This window comes from Melospiza georgiana, chromosome 3, assembly GCF_028018845.1.
Source record: "Melospiza georgiana isolate bMelGeo1 chromosome 3, bMelGeo1.pri, whole genome shotgun sequence".
NCBI classification, from domain to species: domain Eukaryota; kingdom Metazoa; phylum Chordata; class Aves; order Passeriformes; family Passerellidae; genus Melospiza; species Melospiza georgiana.
This window is the reverse complement of record NC_080432.1, coordinates 20,173,749-20,190,563: the sequence shown is the minus strand read 5'-3', so window position 1 is coordinate 20,190,563 and position 16,815 is coordinate 20,173,749. Positions and strand designations below refer to the sequence as shown.

General features: G+C 40.1%; 1 protein-coding gene across 3 annotated transcripts in view; it reads left to right on the top strand.

Annotated features, from left to right (window-relative positions):
- Positions 1 to 16,815, top strand: part of SPTLC3 (serine palmitoyltransferase long chain base subunit 3) — a 99,331-nt gene that overhangs the window by 10,513 nt on the left and 72,003 nt on the right. For 2 of the 3 annotated variants that reach the window (XM_058021350.1, XM_058021347.1), the window contains 4 exons: positions 1,621 to 3,112; positions 5,255 to 5,485; positions 6,725 to 6,979; positions 7,303 to 7,471. In XM_058021350.1, the coding sequence (XP_057877333.1) occupies positions 7,355 to 7,471 (117 nt within the window). In that variant the 5' untranslated portion in view covers positions 1,621 to 3,112; positions 5,255 to 5,485; positions 6,725 to 6,979; positions 7,303 to 7,354. The remainder of the gene's footprint in view (positions 1 to 1,620; positions 3,113 to 5,254; positions 5,486 to 6,724; positions 6,980 to 7,302; positions 7,472 to 16,815) is intronic. The other variant, XM_058021349.1, reaches the window with a different exon arrangement.

Below are 16,815 nucleotides of genomic sequence, written 5' to 3'. Positions count from 1 at the left end.
AACATTTGATTCCAATTCTTTACTGAGGTCTGACAAGCTTACTGTGCATAATATGAAAGTTAGAGATTACATGGAATATAAAAACAAACAAATATCACAGGAAAGAAACTTTAGTTTCCTAATGTCTTGGTAGGAGAGTTAAAAGACTCCAGTAAACTTAAGGGGGTTTAATGAAAATATTTTGTGACTGAAGCTGTGTTGAATAGGACCTGCTGCTCTGGGAAACCTTCAATTTATTTTATTTTCTGATATATGTACCAGCTTTGAACTGAACTCTTGGATTGTAGCTCCTGAGACATGGCAGTGTTTCTGGAATACCAGACTGTGCTCCTAAAGCTTCTGTAACAAATGTGGGGTGTTTCAGACTTCTGCACTGAACCTTTAATACAAATAACTTCAAATAAGGAATAACGTTTAATCTTGCTCTTAAAATGATAAATAGAAATATAAGTCTTAAACCAGATTCAAAAAACACCATTCTCAGAACTCATGGATTTAAAAAGCTCTTGAGATAATTTTGGACAGTTGCCCTTCCTGTATTTGGCAACAATTTCTAGAATGAATTTCTCCTTCCCCCTTTTAGTCTCCCATCTGACACTTGGTGCCTCTTCAGAGCTCCATTGACTTCAGTGAGGCATGAAATTGAGAAAGAAGTCTGCTTAAAACAGAATTGCAACTGTTTCTGCCAAGCCATAGGCAGACCAAACTCTCAATAGTCAAAAGAAATTCTCCACAAGTGAAAATAGAAAAAACTTGATCTGAAAAAGCTTTTGAAAGTTTGAATGTTTATAGGTAGGTAAAGCGAACAGTATTTTGGTTTCTTCCATCTGTTTGACAGTGTAGGGTAAAAATATCTAATGTCAACCATAATAAAGTATCATGAGGCAACTGAACAAAAAAGATAAAGTTTTTATAAGGCAACACAGCTACCACCCCTTTACCATAACTGGCAAACACAGGTTTTGGAGTTTTGTTTGGGTTTTTTTTCTCTCTCAACCTGTACTTCCCTAAGAGATAGGATGAATAAAACTGAAATGGTGAATAACAGAACTGTAGTCCAGAGAGCCCATGTATGGAGTCACATTTACCACAAAAATCTTATTCTGTGGCATGTCTTGAAATGATTTGTTCACTGGCAATAGGGAAGGCAAATAATCTACTGTATCATGTCAATAAGTTTAGTAATGCTAATAAAAAGGTTTTGAAGCATGACTACTACTTGCATTGGGTAGGGCTATTGACCTCACTGGGTCTAATTCAATGAAGTGCTTCAGTGAATGAGTAAGAATTGCAAAACAGAGCCACTTGTTAGATTAAAAAACGGGGTATTTTGCAATGCTACTTTTTTTTTTTCCCAACTGAGTAGCATTACGAGTTCGCATCTGGGCCTGCATAAATCTCAGGCTTCTGGAAGCGCTGAAAAATTACATTGCAAGAACAATAAGCAATAACTTTTAACTTTTGTGTGAAATCACTTCATAATTTCCTGTTCAGAGACTGACATTTCATCATTAAACATAAGTTAAAGCTATGTCTGTTTTGTTCTGTTTTTTCAGTAATAATAATAATAATAATAATAATAGTCTACCTGGTTAAATATCAATTGTCTTAATGTTTCAGATGTTTGTGGTGGAGAATGCCTTGTCTGAATCAACGTGGTGATGGCACAGAGCTGCCCCTGCTCCATTCATCATGTCCAGTGGAAACAATGACAAGACCATGCTGGTTCTCAGCAAATGACAGAGCTCTGCAAATTAATCAGCCTGACTGGCAGAGGTCTTGGAAAAGTAAACTGAAATCTGCCTTGCATGGCTCTAGAGGTTATATGACTATGGATCATATTGCTGCTGAAAGAAGTCAGTAGAGAAATGTCCCATGAAAGAGATTTTGCCTCTACCTAGTGCTTGTAAAGTGGTTTTTCAGCCTTTGGCTTGGCTGAGTTGTTCTATTGGCATCAGTGGGTCTAGCTATCTAAGCTTTTTTATTTAAGGTGTAAGAATTGCAGGTTCAACTTTATGAGAAATTTCCACATAAGAGTGTAGTAATGGCATCAGCCTTGTAATTTCCAGAAGATAGAGCAGAAGGCACACTGGGCTCTCTTGCACTTGCTGCTGGATTTTTGCAGCAGGCTCTTAGTTGCTATATAGTTATTTTTTTGTCTTGGTGTGATTTTTCTGAATTTATGTTGGTTTTATCTGATTATGACATTCTAGTCAGATTTATTTTATTTTTGTATCAGAAGATAAGGACAGAACTGTATCAATTGTGCAATTTATGAAGCCTTAATCCTTGAAAGGAGATAAAGGTCACAAGTTCTACAACTGTCCTCAGGTTAAGTACAAATTCCTAACCAGATTTGTGTATCATATATCAATCAGACACTTGTATCAGACAGAAAATCCCAACAATTTCCTGCTCCTAGGAGTACTCAAAGCTTGTTGACACCCAGATACAGTCAGAAAACTGGTTCTGGTAATATTGCCTAAGAAACCAGGCTGACAGCATCTTTAAATGCTTAAGGTTTTCAAGCATTGTCTTGTCATCCTACTGTGCCCCATGAAGAACAAGGAGGTGCAGAGGTGTCAGAAGCAGCTGTGCCAGCCCCAGGGCTCTGCAGGGCTGTGTGGACCTGCCAGACACAGAGGAGCCCTGCCTGTTGTGCCATGCCCTGCCCTGTTGCAACACTGGTTGCATGTGTCCACCTGTGCCATGGCTCTGAGTTGCTCTAGATTATTCTCTGACCAATATCAAACCATTTTGTGTGTCCTTCAAGCTGTGCAAGGGCAGTTGAAAGCATCTTTCAGTATCAGTTTTATTTCCAGGTGTAGTGGCATATCCCTACTCAATCCCACATATGTATTGCTAGATAGGGTGTAAAGAAGCAAACACAGATGGGAGTTATTCCATGTAAGGATTCAGGGAATTTAGTCTATAGCTGGTGCTGATGAAATGTGGATGGCTCAAAAGACTCCCTGGGGGTGACTGACCAGCTGATGGACTGATGGCTGGTACTTGCTTTGTTGTTGTGGTGTCTCCCCATTTGTTCATGAAGTCTTCTACACATCCAAGGCAGGAATTGCCTCCAACATCCATGTGTCCACATTTGTCAAATGTAAGTATAAGTCATCAATGGTACACAGAATTTAAGAAATGGATTTCTGTTTTAAGGGAAATTATTGTGAGAACAAAAAAGTTGTTTTTTACTGTGTACTTCATTACCATCATGCTCTGCTGCCAATTTAAACATTCCTAGAATCTTGGATTTTAACAGAGGAATAGTTTTGGATTCCCAGTTTCTTCAGCTCTTTTTTGACATGGATATTTGTCCATTCAAAACAAGCATAAACCTGGTGTCTTTGTTTAGACCCTTATCGTTTCATATATGTAAATGGGAATCTGTCAGGAACTGAAATTATCAAGGTCCTGCCATTAGATTGCAAGGCCATTTCACAACTCTGCTGTAAGTAACTGTACTCTGGAATGAGCGGGAATCCTACGAAATCCTTCCAGCTTATGACATGACAATTTTCTGGGATGAGCTCTCATGCTTTCTTGCAACAGTTATTTTATTTTAGTTGGTAGGTAATGCAGTACTGCTATTATGAATGGGGACACTGTGAATCCAGTATTGTTATTTTAAATGGGGACACTGTGACCACTACAATGACATTGTATGTCTGACTGGGCCAAAAGTCTAATAGAATGTTTTCTCCCTGTTTCTTGAGTGCATCAGCAGATTTCAGCCTTTTAACCTGTCCTATGTAACAATGGAATTTTTACTAGAAAAGTGATTTTCTTCAAACACTGAGAGACTACTTAGACAGAGCCCTACCCCTCTCTGTTCTCTTTGCTCTGTTGCTAATCCTTGGCTAATTAAACTGCATATATTTTACTTCACTTTTGTACCATACTCCTCAGCAGTTTGTCTCAGAGCATTTAAAAAGGACTTAAACACTTTTTTCCTGATTTTAGTGTGAGTTAGCAAAAAGGCAATGGTGTTAACAGGATGATGACAAAGCAAGGAATAAAACCTAGAACCTGGGGATTCATAACCTAGAACCTGGAGATTCATTGATGGTTTTCCTACAGATTTATAGTAATTGTAGTCACATCTTGGAAACCTTACTAGCATTTTTGTAGAACATGTTGTGTGGTCTGCTGGTAATCTTAGAAATTCAACATCTTCTTGTCAAAGTATGAAGAATGACCAGCACCCAAGCCACTAAAGAGAAGTGCACGTACAATCTTAGTAGGATTGGTGTCTCCTGCAGTTAAATACACACAGTTCTTGTACAGCACAGCAGATGATTTCCTTCCATTTCCCAGAACAATAAAAATAGGATATTGCTGGTGGTGCTTTTGGTATTGCAAAGCAGACAATTATTGAGTTCCTCCTCCATTGTCCAGCACAGATCCTCATACATTTGAGTAATAGATTTAGATGCAGGTAACAGGTAACATGACAGATATATGTATACAAGTCTGAGTAATAGATGAGATGGCTTTGAGTAAGATAGAGTTCTGAAGGGCACAATGATTTCTGGTTGTTATTTTTTCTGGCTTGATTTGGGTTTTTTGTTTGGTTGGTTTTTTGGCTTTTTTTCCTGCTTATTTTTTGGTTTGGTTTGGGGGTTTGCAGGGTGTTTGTTTGTTTGTTTGTTTGTTTGTTTGTTTGTTTGTTTGTTTTGGGGGAGCTTGGGCAGGTTTCATGGGGGCTGTTGTTGTTGTTGGGGTTTTTTTTGTTTGGTTGGTTTTTTGCGGGTTTTTTTTTCAGGAGAAATACCACATTCTGTTTACAGATAAATTTTGTGTATTTGTTCATCCCTTCTATAAATCTTTTCCTCTGAATAGGATCAGGGTAGGAATTTTAGTCATCTTCTAGTGGTATTTGTTTTGTGAGCCCTGGCTTTTAGGTCATGGTTAACAGATATCCAAATGGGCAGCTCTTCTCTGAGTTTATTTTTTTAATTGCTTATTTAAATGAGGTATTTTTTAAAATTCTATTTGTTTTTTATCTTAAATAATATAGACATTGAAAACTAAAATTTCCATAACACATTTAACTTGCTATTTTATTCATGTAAGGACCCTGGTAATTTCACGGGTGTTGAAACAGATAACAAGTATAGACCTAGAGCCTTTGCATTATCTGAACTGTTGCTTTAACTGGAGATTCCACTTCCCTCATGAACTTAATTGGGGAGGAAAAAAGACAGATATGATATGTTAATTTTATTGCTTTGTGCCTTGGAAGGTGCAGAGCCTGTTGGGAAGAGCAGCTGGCAGAGGTGCTGGCTGGGACATGGGAAGCTGCTAAGGGGAGCAGCCCTACTCTGGTGAGTGTCCTTGTCTTTATCACACCAGGGGGAAGATGACCAGTGACTGACTGAGCAGATGGCATGTTTTACAGGAATTTGGTTTGCTGTGACAATCAAGGACACAAATCCCAAATGAAGAAAGCTCCTGGATGGGAGAGGCTTGCCAGGTGCAGAGAGAATTCCTTGCATTACCTTGTTCCATTTAGCAGCAGCCCATAGGGGATAGGTGTGCAGGAGATGTTACCAACCATTTTTTCTGCAGGCTTATCCTCACCTCAGTCTCCTTTTTTCTTTGCAAATATGAACTCTTAGCCACTTAAGACCAACAATCCATTTTGCCACTATATTTGACATTACTATATTCACAATTCATTTCTCAGTGAGCTATACTTACAGATGCCTTAATGAAACCAAAACAAAACTGATTATACAGAAATGAGGTATTCTTGCCTAAGAAAAGCACCAAAAAGATAAAACTTTTAAAAATCTGATTTCTAATGGTGAATCTTGTAAAACTGTGAGGCAAAAAATTTTGGTGTTTTACTGCTTCTGTGTCATTTTAATAAGTTAAGGGATATTTTCTTCCCCCAAAATACTACAGTCTTATTTAGATCACTTAGTTTAGATCACTTAGTTTAGATCACTCTTAAGCAAGACCCAGAAGTTTTCTAGTACATTGATGATATCTCACTTTGCAAACTACTTCAAGAAGAAAATACATTTTAGCAACATAATATGTGTCTAAGATAAGTTTTCAAAACCAACACAGTGTGTTTCCCTGTGTATTTTCACAGCAGTTTGTTTAACATTTCATCTCCTGCATTCCATGTACTCAAGTTCTAGGCTGCTCTTTCTGTATATAACTTACATTTCATTGCCAGGATGCCATAGCAATTTTTTCTAATTAAAGAACTTCAAGTATTTTTATTCTCCCAGCCTTTCCTCCAAACTGTTTTTCAAAATTGATATCATAATACAGCTTTCCTTTAATCTATCTCCACACTAATTTGAATTATTCTGGGAGGAAGACATTCTATTAAATGCTACCAGAGAGGTTTCTACTTTTACTTTTTGTCACTAAAATCTGAAGCACGAGAATTTGAGTCAGCAAAGACTGTATATGCATTTTTACAATTAAATACCTTTTTTCATAAAAGAAATTATGTATGTTAGTTGTCCTAGTAGTTTCACATGTGATTAAAGCCTGACTTGTTTTAAAACTGAACTAATCAGCTTTATAAAAATCCACTTCCCATTCATTGTAACAGCATGCCATTTATCCTACTCCTGCCAAACTGAGTTTAAAGGGACAGTTCACTCTAGTGAATACTTGGGCACGTGTCTGTAGTATCTAGCTCCAGATAAATTTTCATTTTATTACTAAAATGCTTTCCATTTCTTTGCAGGTATAATGCTGTGTCTGTCATGCTACTCATATAAGAAGAGATTAAAAGACATTTTTTGAAGCGTTTCTTTGCTTTACTCAGGGCAATACTACTGGTTTACAGCTAAAATACTCTTAAGATGAACCATGTAATTGTACAGATTACACTGTTAAAGTTTTCAAAACATTTTGGCAGTTTCTATGGAGTGACCTCGCGCTATACCGAGTGTTATTCGGAGAAAAGAAACAAAGTTTCTCCCTTGGAGGTATTTAAGAGGTAATGTATCTTTAAGTGTCTCCGCCTCTGAATCCACCCACTTCTTGATAGCTGCAGCAGCCTTGTTGACTCACAGGAGCCGTGTTCATGCAAGAGCCAGCAAGGAGCAGTAATTTCCAGAGATTTTAACAGCACACCTCCTGCCATGTATTTCACATTCTAGCTTGCTGGGGCTGAAGCTATATGAAAGAAAGTTTTATGTTTTGAAGAGATTGCAAAAGATAGTTCCTCCTCTCATCCTGGAAAATCCTGACAGACCAGTTGGATACCTTTCAGGCCTTAACCAAGAACTTTATCTTCTCGTCCCACTGTCTTTTTTACAGTAGAAAGACCCGAGACACCCTTAAGAACTGAGAATCTGACTAATTTAAACAGATGGCTAATCCCAGTGCTGTGTGCAATGGACATCTACATCATCACAATCATCAGAAACAGAACAACGTCTTAAAAAGTGGAATATCTAAGAAAAATGGAATCACTAAAGGAATGAAGGTAAGGTTTAATTGTTTACCCTAATTGCCTCAATATTGAAAACAAATAGGTAGTTGCAACATTACTTATTAAGCTATTTTTATGATCATCTTAGTGTCCATTGAACAGCTTGTATGGATTAGGCTTGTGTGTGAATTTGTAGTCTTGGGACCTAACTCTGCTTTTGTCTCTCCTAAACTGAAGAGAGAGTTGGGAGTGCTCATGCAAATGCTGTTGATCCCATGGACTGACTTTGTGTCTAGTTCGTATCAAACACAACAAACACAAGTAGTAACTTCCTTCTGAAGCTTAACCGGTGGTGGACTTGACTTTGCAATGCACTAATCACTAGTGGAAAGCTGTTTTGTCAGCTTCAAGTGTGTGTGTAGTAATTTTTAAAGTGTGATTTGTTGCTGTACAAATATAACAACAGAAGTACGTAGGCAGGCAAAGCTGCCTTTTCATGATGTTTACATTTATGCAGGGATGGCGTAGCTGATCCCCACACTTTGCTGATGCCTGCTATCCAGCCTTGGACTGCTCAAAATCCAAGCTTAAACTCCAAGCCAGTTTACTTTCTGTTTTCTTAGCCTGTTCTCTTTGAAGCAGCACTTCTCACATACATGAATGTTTTGTAGAACTGTTGGCATGTAACATCCTGAAGAATGAACAGATCTAAAAGTACGCTTTTACCAAAAGAGCCCAAATCTTAAAGGTTGTCTCTCTGTGATACCTGTTCTGACTGGGAGCTTGCTGTCTGTCTTGGAATGTCCTAATTCTGGATCTTGATGTGATCATTAGGAGAAAGTCTTGCAGTGACTATAAGAGGGCTGGCTTTTACAGCACGGTGTGGTAGTGACAGGGGAATGGAGAAGGGTGCTTGTGGAGCCTGTGCACTCACCTAACCATCCTTGCTAGGTTAGGAAGCTTTGTACAAGGACTGTGGTGAGGGCTCTGCTGTTTTACAAATAAACTGCTATCTTTTATCTTTCTCTAAATGGGGCTCTCACAGGCCTTAGCACCCTAATGAGGGCACGCCCAGTGTCATGCTTAATGGTTGTCTGGCTTTAGGTGTCTCCCCTGGTATGAGTATTTCCCAATCACTGGCTTGTGTTGGATGAGGAAAGCAAAAAATCTTGCACAATGATTGAAAAAGCCTTTCTTGGATTCGCTTCCAGAAACCTAATTCAGTATCCTCTTGTATATCACATACCCCTCCTTGTCATTTTGTACATTAGCTATTTGCCACAATGGGGTTCTAAGTTTTTGCTTTCCACTTGTGACAGATTTCAAGGACTAAGTTTTGCCATTAAGTTACTGCTAACCTGCTGCAAATAAGTAATTTTGAAATCCCAGAAGGGCATTAATTAGGATTTCCTCCTTAATAAAAAAAGAGAAGTAAACAGGCAGAGAAGTAATGACTAATATTACTGAGCATGAGCAAAAAAAAAGGGAAATAAATATTGGTCTGAAAGGGGTGGCAAAGAAATGAAGGAAATTAGATGCACCTACAAGATTAGTGAAGCCTTACAAGCATATGGTTGGAGGAGAAAGTGTTTTACCCTGCTGTGTGACATCTGACAGTAGCACCGAGCCACTTGTAAATGCCATCCATGGCTGAGGGAAGTGGTGAGGAAGTGAAGGCTTAGAAAGTTCAGGAGGCTTATCAAAGGCAGATTTGGCAAGTCTGGGTCGAGCCCTGTGCTCACAATTACATACCATTTCCCCTTTCTTCCTGCTCCAAACACAGAAAGAAGGAAACAATAACATACAGGAGTCCTGAATGAACCAGGAATCTCACTCCTGGCAGGAATCTCCCCATTCCTGTCTGGTCTGTTTCCCCGCCCCAGCTGCCTCACCCTGTTCAGTGCTTATGCTTGATGCTATTTTACAGGAGCAGATTCTGTTCCTTCCTCCCTGTGTGTTTAGGAGCTTCACTGCTGGAGGTGTGTACTCACACTGGCCACTCCTCGCTGGGGTGTGCTTCCCACTTTGCAAGCTGGGATCTGAGAGACAGGGAATATGGCAGCTTGGTGCACAAGGAGGCCTCCACAAGGCTTCCAGGTTTCTCTTAATTCCAGTCATTCTTCCTTCTTCCTCTTTTGCTCTTCAGCCAGCTTGCCCCCATTTCCCCTAACACTCTGACACACACATTTATGTATTTTACTACCCATGCAGCAGTTGACCATTAAACACCTTATATAGCAGAAATATAGTGCTGGTATATTCAGGGGATGTGACTGGTGATTCTAGACTTGTGATAGTTCCAAAACTTTTGGGCTTAGTTACAGCTGTGCTACTTTGCAAGGAGGGGAGGAGGGAGAGATGCTGTGGTTAGAGAGGGGCAACGAGGTCAGAGACTGCAGTGAGTGAATGGCAGAGTGAAGGCTTCTAGGCCTATGCAATTGTCTGACTGGAACATCAGGCTTTGCAGCAATCAGCTCTATAAACCCTTTTTTTTTTCCAAGGGAGCCCCCAGGAAGCACTGGCTTCAGGAAATGCTGGCTTTGGAAACACTGTTTGTGAAAACACTTGCTCAGGAACAATGTGTTTTGCATCTTAATGATGTAAGAACATTTTGTGTGTCTGTGCGTGCTTAATAGAAATAGAGAAGCAATTCTGATACCCACAAACCCCCCTGGGTTTCTAAAGAAAGGATTTTGTTTAATGGGTTGGGAAAGGTAATTAGGGATGATCAAATGTGGGGGAGCAGGGAGATTCTGTTTGCTTCTAGCAATCTGTGGCACGCCAAGGACAGAGAGGAGGTAGCTGAGTGATAAAGAAGCAGTGAAGCATCCTAACAGAAGAGAAGCTGTTGCTTTTGGGGAAGTGCTGGAGTGCTTTGGAGTGGGACTGCTTGTTCAGATAGCTTCTGTGATTGTTTTAAGTCAGGTTTATTCAATTCTAGCTGACAGCACAGACTCTCCATGTACTAATGGATGTCAGGCTTAACCATGTCCCCACAGCCATGCTGCATCCTGGTATTCTTTGGAAGCTGGGCTGTAGTAAGACCTAAACTTTGGGAGGTGGGTTGTGGACCATGTCTTCCACTTTGTTCGTGCTTTTAACAGAGGCAGATGCTTCATGTTCTTCCAGAATCCATAGTCTGGGCTTGCCTTTGCCCAAAGCACAGTTCAGTACATAACCTGTTTATTTATGTAACTGTATTGGCCAGGAGAAGGTATTTTCCTAGCGATGGTTTCTTTGCTGTTACATTGCTGTTGATTGGGTACCAATAATAGGGGACATTGTATTTTTACAACAATAAATATGTTTATCTACTACCATTTTTTTCCCTATAAAACACATGTAACAGTTCAATTTCTTCAATAGATTATTCCCTTGGATGCTTTAGCCCCCAAGACATTATAAAGCTATTTGTAAACTCATTATTTTTATGTTCTGCACTGAGAATGGCAGGGCTTGGAAGAAACGTGTAGTCAACAAGACTATGGGCTTTTCCAAGGATTTCAAGCTCCTGTGTGAAAGCAAAAAAGAACCCAGGATGAGATCCAACACAGAAACATCTGCCCCACTTATCTGATGGCCCAAAAATGTGATAGTCTCCAACAATTGGAAGGTCCAAAATTCAGAAATTGTTTAAGTTCTGTCCTGTTACATCTGAATCTCCTCCTAGCTGTTTTACTTAGCTATTTGGTTCAATATTCCAGCATCAAATCTCAGTCCTTTCCATGCTCTTGTCACCCTAGTTTCTTTCCTCTCTTTTCTGCTTTCCAATGTCATTTATTGCCTAATGACCATCTTAAAGAAAACATTGATTGTTTAGAAAGAGAGTCATGAAAGGAATATGCCATGCAACTGTTCTCATGGCAGTAAGTTTCTTTTATGTTGTAAAGGCCTCCTGTGATCTCTTTGCTTTCTCTTCACAAATGTGGGCAGCACTTCAAGTGTATTTGCAAACTTGGTGTAAATAGGGCATTTGAGATGCATACTCAATGTAAATGTTAAAGAGTCTGGTAGGAACAGAAATAAACTAATTCCCACAATCAGAGTCAAGTAATAAGGGTTATTATTAATAAGGGAAGAGCAAGGAGAGATCACTAAGGCTGATCAGGCCTTTCCAGCAGTTTGCAGCTTCAGTTGTGCAGCTGTAATGATCTACCAACACAATAGGATTTTTTTCTGAAATATCTTCATATTTTGATATTGGTCTGGGTAAAAACAAATTGAAAGGGAACTTCATTGAGTCCAGCCTGTTTTGCTTGAAGCAGCTCAGTATTTTGGGCATTTTTCATTGTGCATTTTGTTCGTGGAAAGTGCAACTGCAATTTTCCCTCAGGAAAATGTTGAGATTTGGTTTTTAGTCAAATTCTCTGCCAATTACTGTACATGTTGCTTCAGCTGCACCACAGATATGATCTCCTCATCCTCAGCTCCTGCCTCCTTTTCTCCTTGGTTTCAAGCCTGAGAAATGTGTTGCTCTGCACCTGCCCTCTCAGATGATAATCACAGGTCTCGGATCCACGCCCTTGTTTCTGTCATCTGCCCTGCTATGTGATGAGCTCAATGCATTGGAAGCAGGAAACACTGGGGACATCTTTCTGCAGCCGAGGTGTCACCACTGTGTGGGCACATGTAACAGTCTCTGACTCTTGTAGCAATGCTTTGAGCGTGTTGCATGAGACTTTAAATGCAAGGCTGAGATTTTTCACATAGCTCAATATATAAGGTTGGTCTGAAGTCATTACCCTTTTAACACCTGGAAACCTCTAAATGCAGGTAATTAAATTTTGGAAGGTAAAGGCTTTACAGAAATAGCAGATAGTAATTTACTTTGGCTTGAAAGATTCAGCATGTCAGTTCTTTAAGGTCAGCCTCCTCTTAGCACAGTAACAGCTCATCCTTCTACTCATGAAAGCAATAAATATGTTGGGAGACTGGCTTAGCTACACACACATAACTCATGGCTGAGCTCCAGTGCAAAAATAAGCAGTATACAAGAGATAGAAACAAGAATGGCCTTTGAAAGAGAAATTTTGAAACATTCTGGGGGCGCCTTTGGTAAGCCAAAGATCTTCTGGAGTCGACATTTGCAATGAATATCAAGGGAAGCAAGAACAGATCTCACTGCTACATTAGTAGTAGATGAATGAACAAGGAAAATGTGTCCCATCAACAAACGGGGTGGATGACTTAGTGACCACAGATGCAGGTAAGATGTACTCTGTTCTTTCTTTGACTCACTTTTCACAATCAAAGTCATCCAAGCCTCTGTGTTGTCAAACTACCAGCAGTGAAAGAAGGTTGATTCAAGGATCTCTTGAGAAATGGCAACCCATACAAGGGCGTGGGATCCAGGAGGGAAGCACTCATGTGTGGTAGGTGATATCACAGGGATCTCACACACTATCAGCTTTGGAAGCTCCCAGGTCTCAAAGATCCCTGATAACTTAGGAGAAATGTCCCACCTGTCTTCAAAAGGCAGGTCATTTCTAGCTGAGGTTGCTCCTGGGAGCATAGAGATTTGGAACAGCAAGCATAGATGTACCAGAGATAAATAATGTTTGACTGACTGTCTTCTATGCTGAGATGACTAGATTTTATTATGAGAGGCAAGTAATAGATGTCACCTACCTTGACACTGGTCCCACCACCCTCATGTGCTGCTTGTGGCATTACGGTCTCGATGGGCAGACTGCTGTGTGGGTAATAACTGGCTGGGTCATCAGGCTCAGAGTGGTGGTTAATGGTTTATACTTGGCCTGCAGGCTGGAGGGGTTTCACATGTGTGGAGAGGGAGGGGTAATCAAGATATGAATAACAGCAGTGGGACATATGGAGCCTTTCAGGGCTCAACTGGGCAAAACCCTGAGCGCCCTGCTGGGAATTTGGTGTTGACCTGCCTTTTAAATATGCAGATGAAACAGAAGCCATCCAGTCACAGTGAGTTTGTGACCTTTCAGTGCAAGGAGGCAGCATTTCTGTGGTGAGTCAGCATTAGTGATCCAAAAATGGATGGAATTGATGCAGATCCTCAGTCAGGCTTCAATGAATATTTGTCTGGCAAGCAGCTTATTTGTGCTCAATAGAGGTAACTGGTAATAGAAAGCCATGGTGTGGCTACTGCTATTGCCTGCCTGATAACATCCCTTCAGTATGAGAATTCATTACCTTTGCAAGCTTTAAGTAGCAGTCTGGCTTTCAGAAATGAGAAAGGTGAAATGCATCTTCTACCTACAATGTCAGTGAGGGATGTGGCTGGATGTGTTCCATTGCAGAAGCAAGTCCATGAATAATAATGAGCTGAATGATAAGATAATGATTGCTTAGGGCCTGTTTGGGTCTCTTTGTGAGCTGCCATACACAGGACCCAGGGATGACCACAGAACACTGAATGAAATGAGAGCAGGTTATTTCCATTACCTTTTGAAACTAGGGATCCCCAAAGCAGCACCTAGGCAGACCCACATGAGCAGGGACACCAGAGAACTCAGTTCTTGCTCAGTCCTTGCTAGAGGATCTCTGAACCTGCTGTTTTCACCTGTATTTCAGGGGCTGTCACTGATTACCTCCCTGCTGTGATCTTTCCCACAGCAGAGAAGGAATCTCAAGCATATTTGATTGAGTGCCTGTAAGTCTAACTCAGGCCTCTTACTGAAACACAGACATTGAACTTAGCCAACACACAAAGCTGAGCAACTATTGGTATGTGTGTTTTTCTGCACCTCAGCTGCAGATCACTTCAGCATGTTTATAATTCTCCTCAACAATCTTCTGTTATGTTCCCACAGTTTCTATAAAATCTGACCAGATTTCACCAGAAAAATGTTTAGTAACATGCTGCCTCTCTCACAGCTTGCTCTTTGCATGTGTGCAGTGGTGTTTCAAATCCTGGTTTATAGGGTACAAGACAACCATAAAGATCCTAATTCATCATGATATGCAAGTCTGTTTCTTCTGCCAACAGACATATGAACTTTCTTGTGGGATTTTGATTTTTTACTTTCCTTTTAAAGAAAAGTAATTTTTGTTGTGGCTAGGACTGTGGCATTAACCAGCAAAGCAGGAAATTAAATTTCCCTACAATGACCGGTGGCTCATTGTAGGGAATGAGAGAATTTCCGCCATTCCTGGCAGCCAATTTTTCCACAGAAAATACTTTGAGAAAGCAACCCAGCCAGGAATTTTGCGAGGCTATTGTCAGAGTTGTCATTGTGGGATGGATATGGGATGGAATATGGAAGAAAAACACCAGTTAAGGAGAAGAGTAGGCATCAGGACCAGCAGTGTTTTGTGCCAGACTGAAGAGGAACTGAAGTGTTTTGCACTTAAAGATACATGAATTCAGATAGATGACCAGAACATTCTGTGAGATACCTCCAGTATAAAACTGTGAGGTGAAGAGCTGAATTTCCAGTGTAGATGCCATCTATATACACCCCTGTCTTCAGAACAAAGTAATATTTAACCCATCCTGGCCAGGTGTCTTTCTCCCACCTGAGGTATTTTGAATTTCTAGAACATCCAGTGTAGATGCAACATAGTAATGCCTTATCTGTTCTACTGATCATCTCAGGGGTTTTTTGGAAGTTATTCAGCTGTATCCTTCTCTTCACTCCTTTGATCAAGCACAGGCATGTGCTCTGTCATTTCCCCCTCTTCCAAAAAATGTGGTCTTCTCCATCAACCTACGAAGACATGAGGGTTTATCCACTTAAAAAGAAATAAAGAAAGACAAATTTGAGATGCAGAGGTGAGACTTGTAGCCATTTCAGCTTCCATGATGCTGCACTCTGCTTCCTCCAGGAATTTTCATTTGAGTTTCTGCTTCCCTGTTGCTGCTGCTGATTCATACAGCCCAAAGAGTTGCCACACATCTCTCTATGTGACTCACATGTAGCCAGCTGAGGCTACAGCCTGGCTAATCTCACAGCCCAAAGCTGTCAGCTTACACCTGGTATCACAGCAGCATTCCAATTTGTATGTTCTTGAGCTTCCTGGGCCTGTTCTGCAGGAGAATGCCTCAATCTAGCTTAGAATTTCCATTTCCTGCCCATTTGTTGTGTTTCCACAAAAATTTGATTGTCTTCTGAAAGAAACACTTCTTCCCCTGTCATCACCAGGCTGCATTTCCTGCAGGTAAAGGTAAGCTGCAGCCAGGTTCTCATGCACACTGTTGTGGGGGAGATCTGTAAAGATCAGCCCCACTGCTGCCTGGAGAGGGCAGGACACAGATGGTTCCACCCAGTTCCAGCAGCCATGTGTCAGTGACTAGTGATTTACATGAGACCTTGGAGGTCAGGAAATACAACCTGAGAAATAAATTTAGGACCACCTGTGGTTGTCACATTGTACCTCATTGTCAGCCATTCCCTGAAAAAATCCCAGCCCTGTGATCAGATCAAATGTATTTCCTGCTGACCAACCTCAAAACTTTGGATGCTACACAGATCCCAACACCAAACTACAAAACAATTCAAATTGAACAAGATTTTTTTGAAGGCATTTCATGGTCCAAGAAAGCATTTGAAAAGTCATGTTTCCTCTGCTTTTTGAGATCATATTCATGCAAGTTTCTGAGTTTGAGCTTTGAATTTCCAACAATCTCTTGACATCAGTTATGCTCAGAGGGAATGTTGTATTTTGTCTCTAGCACAAAATGTGTGTCTGCAAGTCTCTTGAAGTCATCTCTTTTTTATAAAAGGGTCTTTATAAATTGCTCCCCTGTGCAATATTTTCCTCACATCACTGTTATATAAACAGCTTGTCTGTTTGCATATGTGGGTGGTGAAAGTGTCTGGGAGGTTCTAGCAGATATAAGGGTGTGTTAATCTTGAAGGGGGAATCTTCTTGGCTTTTGATTGTTCTATTTTGAACAGAAACAAAACAAAACTCTTCATCGAAATGCTTTGATGCAATCTCTACCCCTTTTCCTCTCTTCTAATCACAATCATCCACCCCTGTGGGTCTTATCCTTGGTTTCTTTCCACTTGCTTTAAGTTACAAAAAACTCTTGGGGAAATAAGCCTTTAAGTATTGGATTGGTGCATCTGTGGGTAAATAAGTAGTAAGGGGTGTTCCAAAGCAGGTTCTCATTTCTCTCTGTGTAAAACCCAGTTTTATCCCAAGTAAGAAATTACTTTATCAAATTATCTGGGAAGAATCCCATGTGGCCAAGACTTGTCTGTTGTTACTTTTTAGCTTTCAATACATATTTTAACAGTGTCTTTTCAGGTTGAAGTCAGAACTTTTGCTTCTTAAATCTATTTCTTACCCATAATCAAGCAGGAAGTACAGATTCCAAAACAAAAAATATGTGTTTGCCAAAATCTACAATTTTAAAGAAAAAAGTTGGTATTTTTGTTTTTCATTCTGAGATAAGTATGATGTTGATACATGCCAAG